General features: G+C 35.6%; 1 protein-coding gene across 6 annotated transcripts in view; it reads left to right on the top strand.

Annotated features, from left to right (window-relative positions):
• Window positions 1-22,255, top strand: part of LOC127844037 (dynein axonemal heavy chain 5-like) — a 159,562-nt gene that overhangs the window by 39,977 nt on the left and 97,330 nt on the right. Inside the window, exon 1 of one of the 6 annotated variants that reach the window (XM_052373993.1) lies at window positions 17,378-17,714. The exons of the other annotated variants lie outside the window; for them this stretch is intronic. Within the exon in view, the coding sequence (XP_052229953.1) occupies window positions 17,664-17,714 (51 nt within the window). The 5' untranslated portion in view covers window positions 17,378-17,663. Of the gene's footprint in view, window positions 1-17,377; window positions 17,715-22,255 lie in introns of those variants that run through there. 6 annotated transcript variants of the gene reach the window in all.

A 22,255-nucleotide genomic window follows, 5' to 3' on the forward strand; every position in this document is an offset into this window, starting at 1 on the left:
TGATTGATTGCTGGATTCAATGATGATGTTTTGGGGCTAGGTGGCTCAGTTAATAGAGGGCTTCACTTAAAATAATAGGATTTCAGGTTTGATCCCTGACCTGGGCACACAACTTTTTTGGGGAAAGGTACTTAAATCCTTTCTTTTGCTCTCTTCCCCCTAAGCTCTGATTCATGTTGGGCTGTTTTCTGTTATAGGCATAAGCCACATGCATTTAGTACTCCGGGTGCAGGATAAACAGCGTTCTCAAGGGTTTACAGATGTGCTGCACACGTGGTCCTGCACCCTGGTACTGGTAAAACCAGCTAACCCAAGAAAAGTGTGGGTTGGTTAACTGATCCCTGGGGTATAATGACTGATATGTGATAAAAATGTTCAAATACATGTAATAATATTTTGATCCCAGAGAGCATCTAAGCATCTATTTGAAAATATTTTTATATAACTATAAGCAGATTACTCATGTAATTTACATTATATGTATACATTTACATGAATCAATGTTTATGGCTTTATATGCATTATTAAATATTTCTCCATTATGGAATACTAATGGATCCTCAGCTCTAATGTAGATCCAGCAGAACTTAAATAATTCACAGCATTTCAACCATGATTATGAACAAATCAACAGGGAATTCAACCTGGCCTGATGCTGATGTTCAAGGCATGAAATATTAATTCCATTTATGTTGATTTTCCTCATGCAATAAAAGTGTTGGGTAGATTTTATGCGCAATGTGCATTGTGGGTAGCCAGTTGTTACTATAGTAACGGATGCAACACTTGTGTTTACCACATACGCCTTAGAGACCCCAAGCCAGATTGTTGCAGACCACATATGCTTATGAAAAACATTTACTCTATCTAGTGATTAAATTGTCAATATTTGGGACTTAGTATATCTATTGTAACTTTGGATTATCAGGAAATATATATTTTTCCTGGAAAATACATGGTTCTTTATGACAGAGGCAGCTTGTTAAAAGTGTTGTTATGGATTTGGTATATTTTATTTTTGTTTCTAATGTTTTCTTTTGAGGAATTAAAAAGGGGTATAATTAAGATTAAGCTTTGAGGACCACTTCAAAGCTAAAATATATTATTTCTTGATATATTAGAGGCAGATTAGTGGCTTGTAAAATAGAACAGATTAACCCCATGCAAACTGGCATATGGATTAAGGTGTATTAATTAATATGGAACAAAAGAACGTAGATTAAGGTCTTAAAACCAGATAACATATGGCTTGGCTGGATTTGCATAATAGCAATTGGTGTATGTTGATTTGTTAAGTCGTCTATGACATATTCTGTATTTGTATCTGATGAACTGTATGGTAATGACTCTTTTACAAGTTTTAAGGATGTAGTTTATGTTCTCAAAGGACTTAATGAAAAATCAAACGTTTTGACACATTTTAGTGCAGTGTTTCATCACCAGCAGAAATTAAAGCATCGGGTGAAAACTGAAGGAGTTAATTTGATTTCTGAGATGGATATATTGGAGTAACATTGGAGTAATTTAGTGGGTTTTCAACCAGAAGATGTTGGCAAAATTTAAGACTATAGCCCGGAAGGCTAGTGCCGATGTGTTAGATAACAGAGGCAGAACCTCTATAGTGAGAGCCGCACAAACAATCGAAACCAGTCAGGTAAAATAATAAACCATGTATCAATAATTGCTGAATAATTAATTTTTTTGTATTTTAATCCAAAAAAGAGCAAACTGTGTGTATGCATAAATCAGTTAATTCGGGGTGTATGTCAATTGGTAAACATTTGGATAAAAAAATTATTGCTTTTAACCTTTCCGTGATGACGAATTTCAGTTTATTACAGTTTTTTTGTTTTGCTTTACTGCATATATTTGACAAGGGTTGCACATAAATGGTCTATAAAATTACAGTCAAATCATTATTATATGATAAATCACTAACCACTTCAATTATTCCTACATGTATATATACACATTTTCTTTATCATAGGATCTTTGCAAAAGTATGTATGAATACCTTTAATCTATGTTTTCAGCATCTGTTTGTAATTCAATTTATATCATTTAATCATAACTGTGTATATTTAAACAATGACAACGTTTATAACATTATGGGTTATTTAAAACAAATAATCATTTAAAAACCACATGGTAATTGTGTGAGATTTTTAGCCAATTAATGTCCTTTCCATGCCCAATGAGCCCAAGTCCCACTATTGCCGGTAGAGCCCCGGTCCATCCCGGTTTGCTTACGCTGGTCGACCGGTGAGAACCGGGATGATTAGTTTACATTTTTTAACGCGGTAACACTATTTCCCGGTGCCGCCCCGGTTGAAGCGGGTCAACAGCCCGGCAGAGTCCTGGTCAACGCCAGACTGGCTACCGTTTATCCCGATGAAGCCTGGGCAGAGCCCTGGTTGTCGCCAGTAATGCCCCCGTTGAGCCCAGGTGAAAGCCGTCAGCGTCCTGGCAGAGCCCCGGTATACCGTAACTCCACCTGCACTCACTGGGGCTATACCGGCATCAAATCCCGGCAGAGCTATGGCAACCCCCTGGTTTAACCCCAGTCGTCCCCGGTAATGCCCCGGCGGAGCCCTGGTGAAGGCCGGTGGCGTTCCGACAGAGCGCCGGTTTACTTATGTACCGTAGCTATACCGGGACTCTGCCGGCATTCACAGTGGCTCCACCGGAGCATTGCCGTAGCTCCCCCGGGGTCTGTATGGGCCCTGGTGGAGCTATGGTGACGTCCCAGTTGAACCCAGTGCCATCCCGGTTTTTCATGGTGCCGCGCTGGTCATTCCCGGTCCTTCCTGGTGACTCCCTGTTCATGCCAGAGGTATTAAACATTTTAATACTTTCCCGGTGGAGCCCCGGTAGTCCCCAGTTCATCGCAGTTGTCCCAAGTGGAGCCCTGGTTCATCCCGGTAGAGCCCCAGTTCATCCCGGATCACTCACCGGGGCTCCGCCGGCATCATAGTGAGACTGGGCCTATGTATAATCACACCTTTTTTAAAACATTTTTAATTGTAATAGCACGGTTAAAATTGTTTATATTTTTGCATTTTTGTGTAATCATGAATTGTATAAGAAATGCATCTTTTTTTATATTGAATGCAGAAGGTACAAAAACACAACCGCGGCAATTATCACAGATTCACTGTAATTAGTGTATAGTTCCATTTAATGCAACAGTTAATACAGTGCTGAACTGAAAAATTGAACCATCCAGTCATATTAATTGTTATTTAAAATACCTATGAATCAGTCAAATAATACATGCACACAATTTGTTTAATACATGTACGCTTTTCATTCTTTATACCAATAACATAGATATAGATTTGTTGGTTACCAACAGGTATTTCTTATTGAAGTTAAATTCCACTATTAATATATGTTGTAAATATCATAGGTAGTGTGGGGTATAATATATATTTCAACTCAAGGACCTTTTCTGCAATGAGTAGACCCACCTTCGTGAAATAAAAAAACAAACTATAGCCAATTATCAGGCCATTAAAATAAGTTCCAAGATCATGGCAAATTAAAATTATGCAAGGAAGTTTATACGCACATTTAACATATTAAAAAGCTCATGTTTATGTAAAATGAATTGTTTTCATTGTTCTTAAATGGCCAAAATTTATTTATATATATATCTTATACCTTTCAATGATACTTCAAAATAACCAACAATATTTAATACTGTAATTTGATAGTAACCATTTAAGACAGATCTTCAGATATTAAATGATATTAAATAAAGCAGCATCCTGCATTAAGATTGTTCTCTAAATGACTGTAGTAACACCTTGGACAATGCGCCTTGATGTCGCTCAACAATACACCATCAAAAGTGTTAATAACATTGTTATTACTGATACCTGGCTGTACAACAAGAACGCCAGTATTGATTTTGAGATCAATCAAGCTGTAATGTAGTAATTGTCGCGTGCATTTGCATTTGACAACCAAATTGAAATTACTGTTGCAACAGGTTCTCTATATAATTTCCTGTACAAATTTAATTATTAAAAAGGTGTCATAATTGCTTCATTGGACCCCATGAGTCTTTATTACCATTTTCAGGCTTTAAATAAAGTCATCAACTGTAAAGAAATGAATAACATATCTTTTAGTTGCAAAATGCAAGCTTTTTTACTTTTTATTCTCGCCATTGATATTGCATTATGTTGTTATAGAAACTAAAAATTCGAGTGTTTGTTCAGATTAAGTCTGTCTGTCTGTCTGTCGTCTGTCTGTCTGTCTGTCTGTCTGTCTGTCTGTCTGTCTGTCTGTCTGTCTGTCTGTCTGTCTGTCTGTCTGTCTGTCTGTCTGTATGGTCTGACTGTCTGTCTGTCTGTCTGTTCTGTCTGTCTGTCTGTCTGTCTGTCTGTCTGTCTGTCTGTCTGTCTGTCTGTCTGTCTGTCTGTCTGTCTGTCTGTCTGTCTGTCTGTCTGTCTGTCTGTCTGGTCTGTCTGTCTGTCTGTCTGTCTGTCTGTCTGTCTGTCCTGTCTGTCTGTCTGTCTGTCTGTCTGTCGTCTGTCTGTCTGTCTGTCTGTCTGTCTGTCGTGTCTGTGTTCTGTCTTGTCTGTCTGTCTGTCTGTCTGTCTGTCTGTCTGTCGTCTGTCTGTCTGTCTGTCTGTCTGTCTGTCTGTATGTCTGTCTGTCTGTCTGTCTGTCTGTCTGTCTGTCTGTCTGTCTGTCTGTCTGTCTGTCTGTCTGTCTGTCTGTCTGTCTGTCTGTCTGTCTGTTGTCTGTCTGTCTGTTGTCTGTCTGTCTGTCTGTCGTCTGTCTGTCTGTCTGTCTGTCTGTCTGTCTGTCTGTCTGTATGTCTGTCTGTATGTCTGCCTGCCTGCCTGATTGCCTGCCTGTCTGTCTTTCTGTCAATAAATGTAATATTTAAAAAATAATAATATATTTTATATAAAACTTAGTGCCCATATAAACAGCAGTGTGTGGGTTTTACATATTCTTCTTCTTGTCAGAAGACACAGGTCAGGTGACTCTTATAACTCAAATTTTTCACCGTTGAAAAGGTCAACAAGTATTTTGCACATATAAATGATATGTTTCCTTTCAATTGTTTTGTAAATTTTATACCATGATGTGACCTGATTTATTATGCTTAGTTTGTTTCTGCCAAGCATATTCACATTGTGGACATTATTATTATTGTTGTGTCACTCGTTGAAACAATCAATTGCAATTATTAACTGAATGCCTTTTCAACTTGGCTCAGAAATATCCATATATCATCTTGACATAATAGCTTTATAACATCTTTTGATATAATAGTTCATGAGCAATTTTCAGCTGATAGAATCTGTTTTCAGTAAGTGTCCATCATTGTTGATATTGCAATGGCTGCAAGGAGGGGTGTTGGGTTTCCCATCAGCTTGTTGATGGATGAACTCTCAATATTTTCATGTTATATGAGTGCTGATTTTGCCTCAAATATTGCATGAATTGTTGTGTGTAATGCCATTGTGCAGTTATCAGGCACTGGGTTTTGGGATAGTACCTGGTGACACTGTGTTAATAAGTCAATGTACTTTGTATTGTTAATAAATAAATACAGAGTGAACAGGTTATCCATGGATTGGTTCTTAAAAATGTGAGCATTATAGTATGAAATTTAGTTTTTTTAAAACATAGCAAAATGAAATGGCAGAAGTTTAATAATTTTCTCAGAATACATGTACATTACCAGTTGTGGAGGAGTCTAAAATATTGATTTAGTTAGTGATTACATAATTTTAACATTTGCTTAAAAGAAAACGAAAAAGTAAATACAAATAATTTGTTGGTTTCTTTTTTTTTAAATTACGCACAAAAAGATGTCGTCAAACGTTTCATTTGAAAATCAACGTGTAGTTTTGTAAGCATTTTCAGTAAAAAAAGGATGTCTTTAGATATGGGACTATATTTTTCAAGTTGGCATCAATATGAGAACACAAGTGTTTACAATCTGTATTGACTTTAAAAACATTCGAAGAACACTGAATGTCATCATTCTGGTAAACTCTGGGATCAAGGTGAAAACATCTTTCAAGGCATATTGACTAAAATTCACTTAAGTCAAATAAAAGAATCACCCGGAAGCAATTCCATGATAATAAAGCCTCTTAAAAGGAATTCCTCATAATGGGATGTGATTTTCTCAGGGAAGATTCCGCAATTGACACATTTACCGGAAATATTAGGGTTGAGGTGTTACAGTCCCACGAATGACTTATTGTGGATATAACTGAAGCATAACATTGATTTTTGCCGTATCTCAAAGACATGATGAAGTTACTTTTGATGTAATGTCAACAGAGCGATAACGCAAATCGTTTCCAGAGAATCAAAACAGATGTCATTTTATTAATGCTTTTAAAACAGTCTAGTTTCTTAAACATGGCTGGAAGACTAGCTTTTAAAAAAGCGTTCAAACGTGTTAGGGTAGCTGTGAGGCAACAAAATATTGTCACTAAGTTGGTAAGTACAACTTTATTTTTTCAGAAATTCTAAGCAGACAAAATTGTACTATTATTGATGTTTAGATATTGTTGCCTGACAAATGAAATCTATGGTATTTGTATAAATGTAGGTTTTAAGCTGTATTAGGAGATTTGTACAATATGGTATATTTAAAAGGATTATGATTGTATTGTGTAACATTACATTCATATTTTAGGTCCATCATTTAATGGAAATTAATGTAGCTAAAATTATGAGAAACCACTTAAAATGAAGTAAATTCATATGTGTTGTATAAAAAAAACACTTGTTGATACACAGGATGCAATGTTTGGTTCATTTTTATAACCAGTCCACTTAGGATCTGATCCTTGCTGGTAGTCGCTCTTTTACATCATTTTTCACTATGGGCATTTAAGTGTCCCGAAGTTTTACAATCACCAGCGTTTTATCAACTTCAATATTTTATTGCAGGTGTTAAGCAAAAGGTTAACAGGGGCAATCTGGTTTTTATGATGTATTATAGTCAATGTAACAGGTATTTGTAAAGAAGGCAATAGTTTAAATTGTAATGTGACACACTTAAAATGTCTATTACAAATCTAGAAAATGAGCCATGCATGTTTGTAAACTGTGTTATTTTATGTATTATATTTTCCGGGATATTTGCAGATTTTCCGGGACATGTGCACATATAGCAATATATATTATAGACATATATGCATTTTTGGTACGCATTTTTTCACATCCTAAATTTAGTGCATTAGTAATAAGAAGGTTGTTAGCATCTAAAACAAGTGTATGCATCGTTGATTATCACAGGCATTTCATTAAGCTTTTCTAAGTTAATTCAAAGTTTATTTTATCTTAATTGCCATGTTTGTCAAGTCATAATTTATTTTCTTTAAAGTACGCAATCTTGTTCAAATAATGTAAGCGGCAGGTGCGCCTACATGTAGCAACGTCAAATCGTATAATATATCCGCCTATGAGGCAATTTGCATTTTGTTTAACTAGTAATACGTTACAGTAATTGTTTCAATAACTAATTATCTTAAAGACAATAAAGATACACATTGTTTGTGTGTTGTTTTTTAGCTCAACTATTATATATGAAATATATATAGTGAAGCTATCCTACTCACCCAGGCGTCTGCGTTCTTGTTCCTGTGAGCGTTGGTATGTTAAAGTTTGCGTACCACCTCAAATATTTTCTATGTCCCTTGACTTATTGCTTTTATATTGTGTATACTTCGTTAACAACATGACCCCAACCTGTAAACAAGAGCAGACAGCTGTATCAAGCATTTTGTAAGAATTATGGCCCGTTTTTTCACTTAGAACATGCATATTATTGATAAATCTATGTTAAAGTTTGCGTACCACCTCAAATATTTTCTATGTCCCTTGACATATTGCTTTCATATTTTGCATACTTCTTAACCAACATGACCCCGATCTATAAACAGGAGCAGACAACCGTAACAAGCATTTTGTAAGAATTATGGCCCTTTTTCCACTTAGAATATGCATTTTATTGATAAATCTATGTTAAAGTTTGTTGCGTACCACCTCAAATATTTCTATGTACCTTGTCATATTGATTTTATATTTTGCATACTTCCTAACCAACATGACCACAATCTATAAACAAGAGCAGACAACTGTATCAAGCATTTTGTAAGAACTATGTTCCCTTTTTATATTTTTGTTTAAGTTTTGTGTTTAGGTTCACTTCATTTCTAAAGTATCAAAGCTATTGCTTTCATACTTGCAACACTTACTAACTATCATGAGGGGACTGTGCAGGCAAAGTTATGTAACTCTCACTGGCATTTTTACAGAATAATGACCCCTTTTTTACTTAGATAATTTATCATTTGGTCAATTTTTGTGATTTGGTCCATTTTACTCCTAAAGTATCAAAGCTATTGCTTTCAGACTTGAAAAACACACTAACTATTGTAAGGGGACTGTACAGGGCAAGTTGCATAACTTGGTTGGCATTTTAATGGAATTATGGCCCTTTTTTGTCTTAGTATGTGCCTCCGTAGCTCAGTGAATAAGGCGCTTGCGTTAAAATCCAGAGGTCCCGGGTTCGATCCCGGGTCGGGGCACATACATGCCAGTCATGTTTCAGCGGAATGCTGACTGACAAATAAAGGCTTAGCTCGGCATTAAGAAGTGTTTTTTTAAGTTTTTTTTTAAGTAACTTTGAATATTTTGTTAAATTTTGTGGTTAGATCCACTTTTCTTCTTAAGTATCAAGGCTATTGCTTTCAAACTTCAAATACTTTCTTACTATCATGAGGGTACTGTACCTGGCAAGTTAAATTTGACCTTAACCTTTGAATGACCTTGAATCTCAAGGTCAAATTAATAAATTTTAATTTAATTGCCATAATTTCTTTATTTATGATCAGATTTGATTCACACTTTGACATAACAACACTTACCTGACATACCAGGATAGACTCCACCCAAAACCATACCCCACGCCCCACCTTTTTAAATATATATTTTTTAGCTCCACTGGCCAGAGGCCAGCGGGGCTTATGTCATGGTCCTGTGTCCGTCTTGCCTGCGTGCGTGCATGTGTGCGTGCGTGCGTTAGCTTTTTCTTTAAACATCTTCTTCTCCTTAACTACTGGTCCGATTCTGATGAAATTTCTCAGGAATGTTCCTGGGTTGAACCTCTTCCAAATTTGTTCAAATGGGTCAAATTTGACCCTGCCCCGGGGGTCAAAAATTGAAAATTTGCTTATATAAGGCCTATTTTGTGAAAACTTTAAAAATCTTCTTGTCCATAACCATTGGGCCTAGGGCTACCAAATTTGGTAGGTAGTGACATCTTATAGTCCTCTACCAAGTTTCTTCAAATTATGCCCCTGGGGTCAAATTTGACCCTGCCCCGGGGGTCAAAAAAATGAAAATTTGCCTATATAAGGCCTATTTTGTGAAAACTTTAGAAATCTTCTTGTCCATAACCATTGGGGCTAGGGCTACCAAATTTGGTATGTAGTGACATCTTATAGTCCTCTACCAAGTTTCTTCATATTATGTCCCTGGGGTCAAATTTGACCCTGCCCTGGGGGGTCAAAAAATTGAAAATTTGCTTTTATAAGGCCTATTTTGTAAAATCTTTGAAAATCTTCTCGTCCATAAGCATTGGGCCTAGAGCTACCAAATTTTGTATGTAGTGACATTTTATAGTTCTTGACCAAGTTTCTTGAAATTATGCCCCTGGGGTCAAATTTGACCCTGCCCCGGGGGTCAAAAAATTAAATTTGCTTATGAAAGGCCTGTTGTGTGCAAACTTTAGAAATCTTCTTGTCCATAACTGTATGGCATAGGGCTACCAAATTTGGTATGTAATGACATCTAATAGTCCTCTACCAAGTTTGTTCAAATTAAGCCCCTGGGATCAAATTTGACCGTTCCCCAGGGGTCACAAAATTGAACATATGCTTATATTGCAAACTTTAAAAATCTTGTCCATAACTATTGGGCCTATTTCTACCAAATTCGGTATGTAGTGACATCTAATAGGTCTCTACTTAGTTTGTTCAAATTATTCCCCTGGGGACAAATTTGACCCTGCCTCGGGGGTCACAAAAATGAACATATGCTTAAATAAGGCCTATTTTGTGCAAACTTTAAAAATCTTCTTGTTCATATTTATAGAGCCTAGGGCTACTAAATTTGGTATGTAGTGATATCTAATAGTCCTCTACCAAATTTGTTCATGACTCGCAGATGACCCCCTATTAATTTTCAGGTCACTAGGTCAAAGGTCAAGGTCACGGTGACCCGAAATAGTAAAATGGTTACAGGATAATAACTCAAGAACGCTTATGTCTAGGATCATGAAACTTCATAGGTACATTGATCATGACTCGCAGATGACCCCTATTGATTTTCAAGTCACTAGATCAAGATCATGGTGACCCGAAATAGCAAAATGGTTTACGGATGATAACTCATGAACGCTTATGACTAGGATCATGAAACTTCATAGGTACATTGATCATGACTCGCAGATGACCCCTATTGATTTTTAGGTCACTAGGTAAAAGGTCAAGGTCACGGTGGTCAAGGTCACGGTGACCCGAAATAGTAAAATGGTTTCTGGATGATAACTCAAGAACGCTAATGCCTATGATCATGAAACTTCGCAGATGACCCCTATTGATTTTCAGGTCACTAGGTTAAAGGTCACGGTGACTCAACTTAGAAAAATTGTTTCCGGATGATAACTTAAGAAAGCTAATCCTCCTAGGATCATGAAACTTCATAGGTACATTGATCATGACTCACAAATGGACCCCTATTGATTTTTAGGTCACTAGGTCGAAGGTCAAGGTCACAGTGCCAAAAAATGTATTCACACAATGGCTGCCACTACAACTGACAGCCCATATGGGGGGCATGCATGTTTTACAAGCAGCCCTCGTTATATTTTGAGATAATTCTTTACAAAGAAAGATGCCACTATTGTATTTGTTATAAATGTGTGAAAGGCTCTTAAGAAGGAACCAGAGATTATTAACCCTTTACCAAACACTAACAGGATTTTACAGGTTTGTAGCTGACGACTTTACATTACAATTTAATTGTCGTCTGCAACCTCTTTCAAATCGGGAAAGTCCAAAATGTGTCGTTTGGTAAAGGGTTAAGGAATTTTGATTCATATGGGTCTTGTGAATCTGTTTCAAATCAAATGCGTAGATTTGATCTTCAGCATCTAAAAATATGTGAAATAGAAAGAACGACAATATCTTTTGGAGAGATAAATGTACCTAGGTTATAAGCAAAGGACCTGTGCAACAATTCCCGGACTTTTTAGTCTGTTTAGTTAACATGAAAGTAACTTTTACCATAAAAAAAAATGCTCACCCTTCCAAAGTTAAGCACACAGTAGGACGAGGGATAGAAAGAGAAAGTCACATGCTTGAATATATTTCAACCCATGCGCATTGCACGTTTTTCACATAAAAAAACAGTGGAGCGATACAGGGCCATCATGGCCCTCTTGTTTTATTTTTGAAAGATCATCTAATAAATGACTACACCCCCACATTATACCCCACTCTCCACCCCCCCCCCAACCGCCGCCCCCCCCCCCCCCCCACCAAAAAAGATTATTTTTTTCTTTGGAACATGGTAAAAAATATCCACAAATATTTATTTATTTTATTTTTGAAGGATAGTCCAACCATCCCTCCCAAGCTATTGGTATCAAACTTGAAATAAAATCTTATAAGTTTGTTTTATGTCTTTACAAATGTTCAAGAGATTGTGGAAAATATACCTGAAATCAGATTTGTCTATAAAGTACAACTTCTTTAAAACGTAAGTGATCAATATGTTTCAATTATGGTCTTCTTCCACTTCGAATATTACTTTATTACCTTGACCTTATTGAATATGAACAATATCCCCATGATGGCTTATGTTATACTGTCAAGCACTCAAATAGTCGAGCGTACTGTCCTCTGACAGCTCTTGTTTAATTTAATCTCGCGTAAAAATGTTTTGATATAACAGAATAATGCATGAAATGCACAATTTCCACCAGGACAACATCGATGTTTTTATCAAAAGTCTCCGAAGTAGCTGTCCACGATTTTATCGTGGAGGAGTACACAATACGGACCGATAAGTGAGCGTGGTATAACAAAGCCACTGAGACTATAGATTGATATTGACACGCGGTTATTCACGCATGACTTATTCACAACAGCACTAATTTTCAGATGTGTGAACAACTCCTTTGCCCTTATGCAGAGGAAATTATAACGTAGTATATTAAAGCTAATTAACAACCTTATTAAACAAGGTTGCCTTTTCGGTTTGACTGCGAACAATCAATATGATAACAGGACCCCGTAAATGATCGATTTTGACATGAACCGTAGTCACCTTTTCGGGTAGGCATTGCCATGGAGACGCTGCGGATTAGTGGGAACACATATGTGAGGTGCAGTTAAGCCTAAGATAAGGTACATGTATATATGGATTTTGTAAAATCTGGTACATTTGACAGATTTCCTGGACTGCGTGACATGTTAATCATTTCCGGGACAATCCTGGACAATTCGGGACGTATGGCAAACAATTGTATGGATTAGACAATAAACTTTGAAACTTTTTTACGAAAAAGAAAACCCCACCTCAGGCCCAATGTCATAATAAGACACCACTCTGGCAGTCCCGAGCTGTACATGGACCTTAACCCTTTGCATGCTGAGAAATTTGTCGTCTGCTAAAATGTCGTCTTCTGAATTTATACAATTAGCATTTTCTTCGATTTTTTTCAAAGAATACTATCAGAATAGCAAACAGTTTGGATCCTGATGAGACGCCACGTTTTGTGGCATCTCATCTGGATCCAAACTGTTTGCAAAGGCCTTCAAAATTTGGTTCCAGCACTGAAACAGTTAAGCACCTTCAGTTTCAGTTCATTCACATTTTTGGGGCTGCCTGGGTTTTTGTCATAGGACTAACAGTTGAGTTTTACATTTCTTAAATAATAAATGATACAAACAAGTGCTTGAAAATTATTAAGTTTTGTTTAAAATCTTATAACATTTCCACTTTCTTTCAAAGCTTATCGTAAAAGTGATGAATGATTTATGAATAAATCATCGTACCACTTGTTGCAAAGTTGTAAATGTGTCAGACTTAATTAAGTAAATTTGTTCAGCAATAAACAATAAATTATCTGAAGTCCTTGGCTGAAGTGTTTTTCAGCCCACCACTTTTCTGGTGTCTTAAATTCTGCTGCAAGTAATTAGACCCTGAAGAAATTATGGCCATTTTTATTGTCTGTGATGAGTTGCAGGAGAACTTTGTTCGATACTGTTTTAATTCATAATGACTGATAGACTTGATTGTCATTGTTAGATGCGTGACCAAATCGCGCATTTTCTCCTTGGAATAGTTGCTTAGAGACATTTTGATTAAATTCTGTGTTCTGTTTACAGTGTTAAGCATGAATTAATAAGTGTTTGTGAAGCAACATGTATGTGTTCTTCGCATTGCAATGCAGGACGTCTCAGGAGAGTTTGCATTGTGGAAGTTAATGTAGCAATGATATATATGAAAGCTCTTTTTTTTAATTTGATATAAATGAACACAATATCTTTTGATATTAGTAACATCAAGTGTTATTTTAAGTACTGAAATGTAGAATAAAAGATATTCACAAAAAAAATGATTTCCAGATGAACAAGACAAAAATGTGGATAGCTTGGAATTATGATTTGTAATTTTTTGTAATTTTGAAAGGTGTAGATTTTTCATGTTAGCACACAATAGGTATTTCTTCCTTTTCTATATTCCAAACAAGTACTGTCTTTTTTTTCAAATTATGCATGACAAAAAAAGAAACTGGAATTAAAATAGTAAGTAACCTAGCGCCCAGTGAAATTAAAAAATTTGTTTGAAACATGGCCGACAATTCTAGGTCCAGTTTCCTCCCTTCCTATGTCAGTGCAACTCCCTATCAGGTGCGGACATTTGGAATACGGCAAAATTTGCAGAAACTGAGAGCTGTTCGTGAGTTTGTAAGTTATTCTGTTTTCATTTCAACAAATTAAGCGTGTGTCTTTTTGCGAGGAGACAGTTAAAGAATTTATACTGTGTATACTGACTCTAATTGTGATGTTTAAATGATAATTGAGCCACGTCGTGCAAAAATGGGTATTATGTCATATGCTGCATAGCAACAGACCAGCCTGTGCCTCTTTCCCTGTAAATCCCCAGTAAAAGCATGTGCATTTTACTGAACAAAATTAGGCTGCTCACATACAGTGGTTTGTTGCGGAATAGACCACACTTATTTTCTGTCTTAGTTGGTAGTTACAGGTCATGGTAGAATTCATAATTGATTATAGATGATTTATTATGTGTTGAAATGTACTGTTTTAGGTTTAAGTTGAACTGTTATTCTACTGTAATCTGTTATTGTGGTGATCAATCAGAATTTGGCAAATTTCAAAGAAGTAATTGTGAAATAGAATCAGATTGTATGAAATTAATGGAACTATTACTTTTTATTCCCACGCTTTTTAGGGAAAAAGTGGGGATTATGTGGTAATCTCCGCTGTCTTTTCGTCCATCTGTTTGTCCTGGCCACTATCTCCTCCTACACTATTAGCACTAGAACCTTGACCTTGAAACTTATACACATGGTAGCTATGAGCATATGTGCGACAGTGCACTATTTGGAATTTTGATCTGACCCCTGGATCAAAAGTTAAATGATTTTTTTTTGCTAAAAATTAACGCCGAAATTCGGCTGCTTCCTTTATATTGCAAAAATCCACATTTTTTTTTCTAAAAAATCTGACCAAAATGTTTAAAAAAAATTCATAATTTCCCCCCCCCCATATTATCTTTGTTTTTTTGTAAGAAAGAAGTCTCTTATGACTTAATTATGATTTCTTAACTCTAGATCTTAACTTTATTATACCCTGACACTGGCGGAGGGATATTGTTTTGGCGTTGTACGTCCGTCCATCTTTCCGTCCGTCCGGAGCCATATCTTGGAAGTGCTTTGGTGGATTTCATTGAAACTTGGTATGAGTATATATATGGATAAGGGGATGATGCACACCAAATGGCATTGTGCAGCATCTGTTAATAAGAGAGTTATGGCCCTTTGTATCTTGAAAAAAATGCTTTTTTGATTGTCAGATATAACACTTTTGTGTCCAGAAGCATATTGACGGGGGATATAAATTCAACGAATACGCTTGTTTTTTATACATCCTACAAAACATATTACTTTAGTTTAGTCCTTTTTGTAGATAAATTATTCCTAAATTTGCCACTTTTATTGATTTAAAAAAAATCCCAATTAGACCAGATTCCTTTTCCTAAAATGGCTAGAAAAACCCCTGAACATGCATTTAAAAACAATATTAATTATGTTACTTTTAATCATATTTATAATGCTTAATTTTTCCCAATTTCATTTTAATCCCACTATTTTTCCCAATTTCACTGTTTATCACGCTATTTTTCCCAATTCAAATGGCACAGGCTGTAACAAATAAAAGCAAAAAATATCATTGAAGTTATGGAGTTTGGGATGGGGCCCGGTCAGAGATTTTCCTGCGACCGTGATTCAAAAAAGGCTCATCATAACTACTGTGTCACTTCAGATATTAATTTCATATTTGGTATGCATGTGTATCCAGACAACACCTTTCCATGTGCATACAATTTTTTACCCCTGTGACCTTGACCTTAAGTTTGAGGTCAGTGTTCAGGTTTCTAAATCTGCGACCGCGTTTTGAAAAAGGCTCATAACTATACTGTGTCCCTTTCCGATATTGCTTTCATATTTGGTATGCATGTGTATCTGGACAACACCTTTCCATGTGCATAAAAATTTTGACCCCTGTGACCTTGACCTTGAGGTCAGCAATCAGGTTTCGAAATCTGCGAACGAGATTCGAAAAAGGCTCATACCTACTGTGTGCATCTGGACAACACCTTTCCATGGGCATGACATTTTTTAACTTGGGGTCCGCGTTCAGGTTTCGAAATCTGCGACCGCGGTTCAAAAAAATCTCATAACATCTGTGTCCCTTCAGATATTGCTTTCATATTTGGTATGCATGTGTATCTGGACAAGACCTTTCCATGCGCATAAAAAAATTACCCCTGTGACCTCGACCTTGAACTTAGGGTCCGCGTTTAGATTTTAAAATCTATAACGTGGTTAACTCTGCAGTCTGTCCTGGCCACTATCTCCTCCTACACTATTATCAATAGAACCTTGAAACTTACACACATAGTAGCTATGAGCATTTGTGCGACAGTGCACTATTTGGAATTTTGATCTTTCCCCTGGGTCAAAAGTTATGGGGGTTGGGGTGGGGCCAGGTCAGAGATTTTCACTAATTTTCTATGTTATTTTACATTAACTTCTTCATTTCTACACCGATTTACTTCAAATTGATACTGAACATTTCTTATGACAGTATCGTCAATCTCAACTATGCATGGCCCCATTACGAACCCTGGGGCGCCCCTGGGTCAAACAATTGCGGCGTGGGGATACGCGTTGGCCTCTGCCGTGCCATTTCTAGTATAATATTCTGCACTTCAACTGTATTTATTCAATTTTTTTTATCTAATTGTCTTATTGAATTTACCAGTGAACAATTGCTTTACCAAGGCAATAATTGAGTTGTAATAAAATCTATCAACTGCATGTGCAACATAGTTCAGTTTATAAAATGAGTTGAATCACAACATACATTAAAAACAATATCATGTGTTAAATGTTGTTTGTTTATTTTCAACTTGTTTCAAATTTATTAAATTTTATTGAATAATTAGTTTGAAAATTCTATTAAGTGCACAATATTAATATGAATAATTCAAATAAATAGTTTACCTACAAATTTCCCTATTTTATTAAAGTACTTTATTACTGTTAGATATAAATACTGTTTATAAAATCAATGGTATTGAAGGCTCTATTTACAGCATTTGATATCACCACCCAATTAATGCAATTATCTTGAAACAGCCCAGACATCCATGTATGTTATTGATGTCATTTGACACCCTGGCAATGGGACCACTGGTCACTTTCTAGAAATAAACAAACTTGCTGATAAATTAAGCACCATTATTGATATTTGACCAGCACTATCACAAAAGGCTAGATTATTTTAACTGATCAATTCAATGAATAAATATAGGCAAAGATCATTCAAGTCGATCTTTGTTTGCATTGAATGTATGGGCTTGTTTGGGCCTTTATTTACCACAAAAGAAATTTTCGCTTGTAGATATGGCATAGTGACACTGTATCTGGCAGTATTTCTATGGGGTTACGTGGATATAGCCCGCCAATGAGGGAGTACATTTTAAGAACAAGCACAACTTTGTGTCAGACTGGTTTTAGTTTGAAACTGGTATGGAAGACCAAACCATGACGGAACATTATTTGAATAGGAATATTTAATGACAGAAACTGTTGAAGCTTGAGGATTTTTTTTAATTTTAGTTGTGTGTGACATTAGTTTGGAGAGCACTCAGGATATAGAATAGTTTTTGTGTAATTTACGGACATAATTGTTTTTTCGTCTTTAACTGTGTTTACTACAAAATGGATTATAGATTATCATAGAAATTTATATATTTGTGGTGAAAAAAAGAAAATTTGAACTGACAAAATGGCTGCTGCAGCAGTAGCAGCCACGAAAATTAATCGTGAGGCTCAGATGGTGAGAGACACTTGACTGTGTCATGCAAAAATGGGTCTTATGTCATATGTGGCCTGAGTGTAGCTCTAGCCCAGCCTGTGAATTTGCGCAGACTGGTAAGCAGCTAGCCTGTCAGCTTTAAAGTCATGCAAGGTTTTTTGGTCTCATTACCAGACAGGGTATTTCCTCACCAGACTGCGCAACTGCTACACTTGCCGCATTTGACATAAGACCCTTTTTCGCATGACTCAGGTCATTCATTCAGTTTTTGTAAGAAATGTGTAGTAGAGCTTTCAAATAATCATAAGGAACATAATGAATATTTACAACTTAATATCTTCACTTGTTAAATCAATAAAATATACAAAATAAATACCACATATTACTACAATTATATACTGAGAATTATTCAGGGAAGTATTATAAATATAATATGTGTAAGCACTTATTAAGTTTACCCATTTGTTTTTTAAAGATTAAACAGTTAATAATAGTTTTTGAATTCCTTAGTTTTCAGAGTTTAAAAAAAAAACATGATTGTAGCTCAGCATGTACATTCATGATTTCTTTTAAACTTGTATGAAAATTGTATTATTATAACATCAAAGGAATTTAAAAGAAAGCCTCTCCATATTGATTTGTGCAGGTTATTACATGTACACCAGGAGTGTCCTGTTACCTCAGAGCTGAAGAATGCTGTATTACATAACATTCAAACATTTATTGAAAGTGCATTATATATATATATATATATATATATATATAATTGGTGTTTAAATCATGCAGACGAAGAAGAGTTAAAAGTAGAGAGAAAACCAAATGTTAAGTTCAATTTTTTGTAAAAGCAGTAAAAACAAATATTATTGCGTTCAAACTTGACAGAAATATGTAAAAAGTTTGTGAGGCCAAAACTAAGAGTAGATGGGTGTGGGAATCAACACCTATCCCCTCCCCTCTTTTTTAATTTTTTTTTATTTTTTTATATTTTTTTATACCACATTTATATAGCGCCCTTTTCATACTCGAGATGTGCGTTCAAAGGCGTTTTACATTTTTGCCCTGATCACTGGGTCATAAGTCGTCCGTTAACATCTTGGCGCAGTATGCAGCCACGGCACATTGGCTTATATCCCTCACAGGTACCCATTTATACACCTGGGTGGAGAGGAGCAGATTTGGGATAAATTTCTTGCTCAAGGAAATTCCAGTGGTCAGGGCGGGATTCAAACCCGGGACCTCTCGATCCCTAAGCCAGCGTCCTACCATTAGACCACTGCTCCCTCATAAGAAAAGAAAAAAAAGATACACATGTTAAACAAAATAAAACAATTCTTTACTTTTATTTGCTTTGTATTTGACAACATTGTAAAGCAATTGCAATTGCAATCTTGTGAAGTTTGTAAGTTACAGTGTTAGGTTTTATGTTAACTAGAACAAGTTGAGGTAGTATTCTAAGTAGTGTCTTTTGGTACCAAGTGTATTTATGTTCAATGTAAAAGGTCTCAATGTACTAAAACATCTTTGTTGTTCTTCATGTAGCTAACTTTCAACTGATATGATAGGACTATAATGACATTCAATCAACAGCTGTAAATTATTTATCACTCATGGTACCAGTGCTTAATAGTGATTTTCTTGTTATTGCATCTATTCCTGTAATGATAAAATATGCATAGTTTTTATGGGAGACGGAAAACTACAACGGGCGAGGCATGGTATGGTATTGCGCGAGGGGGGGTTAGAGGGTTAGGGTTAGGGTTTGGGTTAGTGTTAGGGGTCGGGTTAGGGTTTGGGTAAGCCTAAACCCAACCCTAACCCGACCCCTAACCCTAACCCTTACCCTAACCCTTTTTTGGGGTTATCACCCCTGACCATGCCTCGCCCGTTGTAGTTTTCCGTCTCCCGTTTTTATCCACTCTGATGGAACAATTCAGGATATTTATGTGTGAATGAAAATGTTTTTAAAGCATGTTTACTTGAAGGTCATGATTAAAGTGGGAAATAACTTGTGTATTACTAGAAAGAAAAATTAAAAAAAAGAATTTGGCTAACCTGCCTACCATATTTTATTGGAATGTATTATTTTAAACAAACAACTTTATATACGTTTTTGTTGGCCTCAATAATATATATTAACATGAATCATAATTAAATTTATTGATTTATTGAGTCAGTTAATTGTCGCAGAGGAGATAGGTATGCCTCCTTAAATTAATGGACAATTTCACTAAGGCAAATTATTTTTTATTAAAAATATACATATGTTCTTTTTCATGCATGTTTTGCATTTTCACCATTGGTTACGCTGTAAATATGACTGTATTGCAAACAACAGACAAACAGGTAATATCAACTTTCAAACATTTCATTTCTAATTCATTAAGCACAGGTAACTGTTTTTCAATTGGTTGTTAAAACTTTCTACTTGGTTCTCCATAAGCGAAATATTTAATTCAATGGTAAGTGAAAATTGATACCAGAGGAATTTACAAAAAAATAAAAGTTGTGTCTGTCAGGACCAATATAAACCATTTCATGCACTATGTCCATATTGATTGTCTTCAAGATTGTAGAAGTATCGATTGCAGAATGCCCGAAGCAAAACAATAGGTGTCCTTAAAGACCAGATATAGCTCATTACAATTTAATGTTATACTAATTGGCTCATGGCAAGCACCTACAAAAAGTATCCGGTTATATTCTGGAATTAATGACCCTGTTATTGTTTTGCTTTAGAATAAAGTGCATTATATCATTTTCTATGATTTTTTAGTTCTTTTAAAAGCAAATAACATTTTGTTATTTATTCCCTATGTATTTCTTTACGCAGGACATTTAATTATGAATGTTAATTCCCATATACTGGAGTGACTGCATGGATTTGTGAGGATTCTTATGTCATAAGATTTAATGGCCATAGGTATAGAAACTACAATAGTGGATAGTAGAACTGTCTCTTGAATTGATTTTCAGCAAGTTAAATCAAACAATTAAAATTCCCCTCAGGTTGTATATTTGCAGTATCCAAGGGCAATCTAATACTATAATATCTTATGCAAACATTTTATAAATGGGTTCGCTATAGTTGGTCTGAGGAGATTTTACCTCTTATAAGATCAGCAAAAATCAATCTGAATTATTTTGTTCTCTTCAGAAGTAAACTTAAATAATATTCCAATAGAGTATAATGGTTTAACTTTAACTAATAAAGCATTTTCTTACTTGAAAGCCAGTTCCTCTTGTCTTTTTATGCTTAACTATATTATGAATGAAGAGACAAAAATGAAAAGAAAACATTATAGGGTAGTTTGTCAACAAAAGTGTGTTTTCTTAACTGTTGAGTTGCTTCTATATAGCTGTTGAATAGCTTCTATAACATATCCTGCAAAGTTGATTTAGAACATTTTCTCTAATAAATACTGTTCAAGTGTGCATAGTTAAAATTGTGAAAAAATTAAACCTTGTATAAAAATTAACATTAACAAAGGTTCAAACAGTATGAAAAATTGCCATTTCATATAATGTAAATTTGATAATTTTTTGCATTATTTTTTATAAGATAATAAATGATAACCTTAAGTCACTCTGCCAACTATGTGAAGGGAGGAACAACTTTCCTCAACTGTAATTTTTGACGATGCTGGAACAGCGTCGTCTAAGGTTTAATAACCAGTAAAAAAATTCTTCACAATGGGGACCTATGTAAAAGACCGAGCCAGTCCGATTGAGATAACTCGATTTTTCAGTTACTTCCCTTGGCATTCGCCACTGCGTAGGAGATTGCTGGTTGATTTTCATTGATAACATTCTCCTAGCAGAGTTGTCGTTTGTGTTGATAAAGGTAAATACATTGTATTAATAGAACAGCATATCCTGGTGAAACAAATTCAATAAGTGTATCAGAACGTTAATTTAAAATTAGTAATTTTACATCCATTTTATTTTTATGGACCAATGAAACAACCATATATTTTCTCTATTTTGTTTGATATATGTTCTCGATTAAGTAAATAAATTGCGAATAAAAACATGTAATATTAACTTTTTACGTGATCACAAAACTAAAGAATGCGAACAATTTCGAACCTGCAAATTGTAAACGCTGCACTGCTATGATATATATAGATATAACAACATTTCTTTGCGTAATTATCCGTCCCGCTAGCGCAGTGGTAAGGACGTTCGCTTTTTCACCTTTACGACACCGGTTCGATTCCCGCTCCCGGCGCAATGTTTTATTTTGTCTGTTTTGATGTCACCATTCTGGACAGGTGTTTTTTTTCCGGATAATCTCACCCCCCCACGCAGCATTTGACCATATAAAAAATTAAAAAGTATTTTAGTACAAAACAAATAGCTGGAAATTGCAGCTATCATTCAAAATTCGTCCCAACTGTCGTCAATCTAATCTTATTAGGTAGGAGTGCTGGACACACTCCGGGTCCCAACATTATGCAGCCTCAGCGCGGAGGTAACTCATTACCTTGGAAAAACACAAATACACAGACTGGGTGCAGCCTAGGCGCGTATAGACTCAAACAAGGCAACAAACTCAAGTGCGG

The sequence above is a fragment of the Dreissena polymorpha genome, chromosome 9, assembly GCF_020536995.1.
Source record: "Dreissena polymorpha isolate Duluth1 chromosome 9, UMN_Dpol_1.0, whole genome shotgun sequence".
NCBI classification, from domain to species: Eukaryota; Metazoa; Mollusca; class Bivalvia; order Myida; family Dreissenidae; genus Dreissena; species Dreissena polymorpha.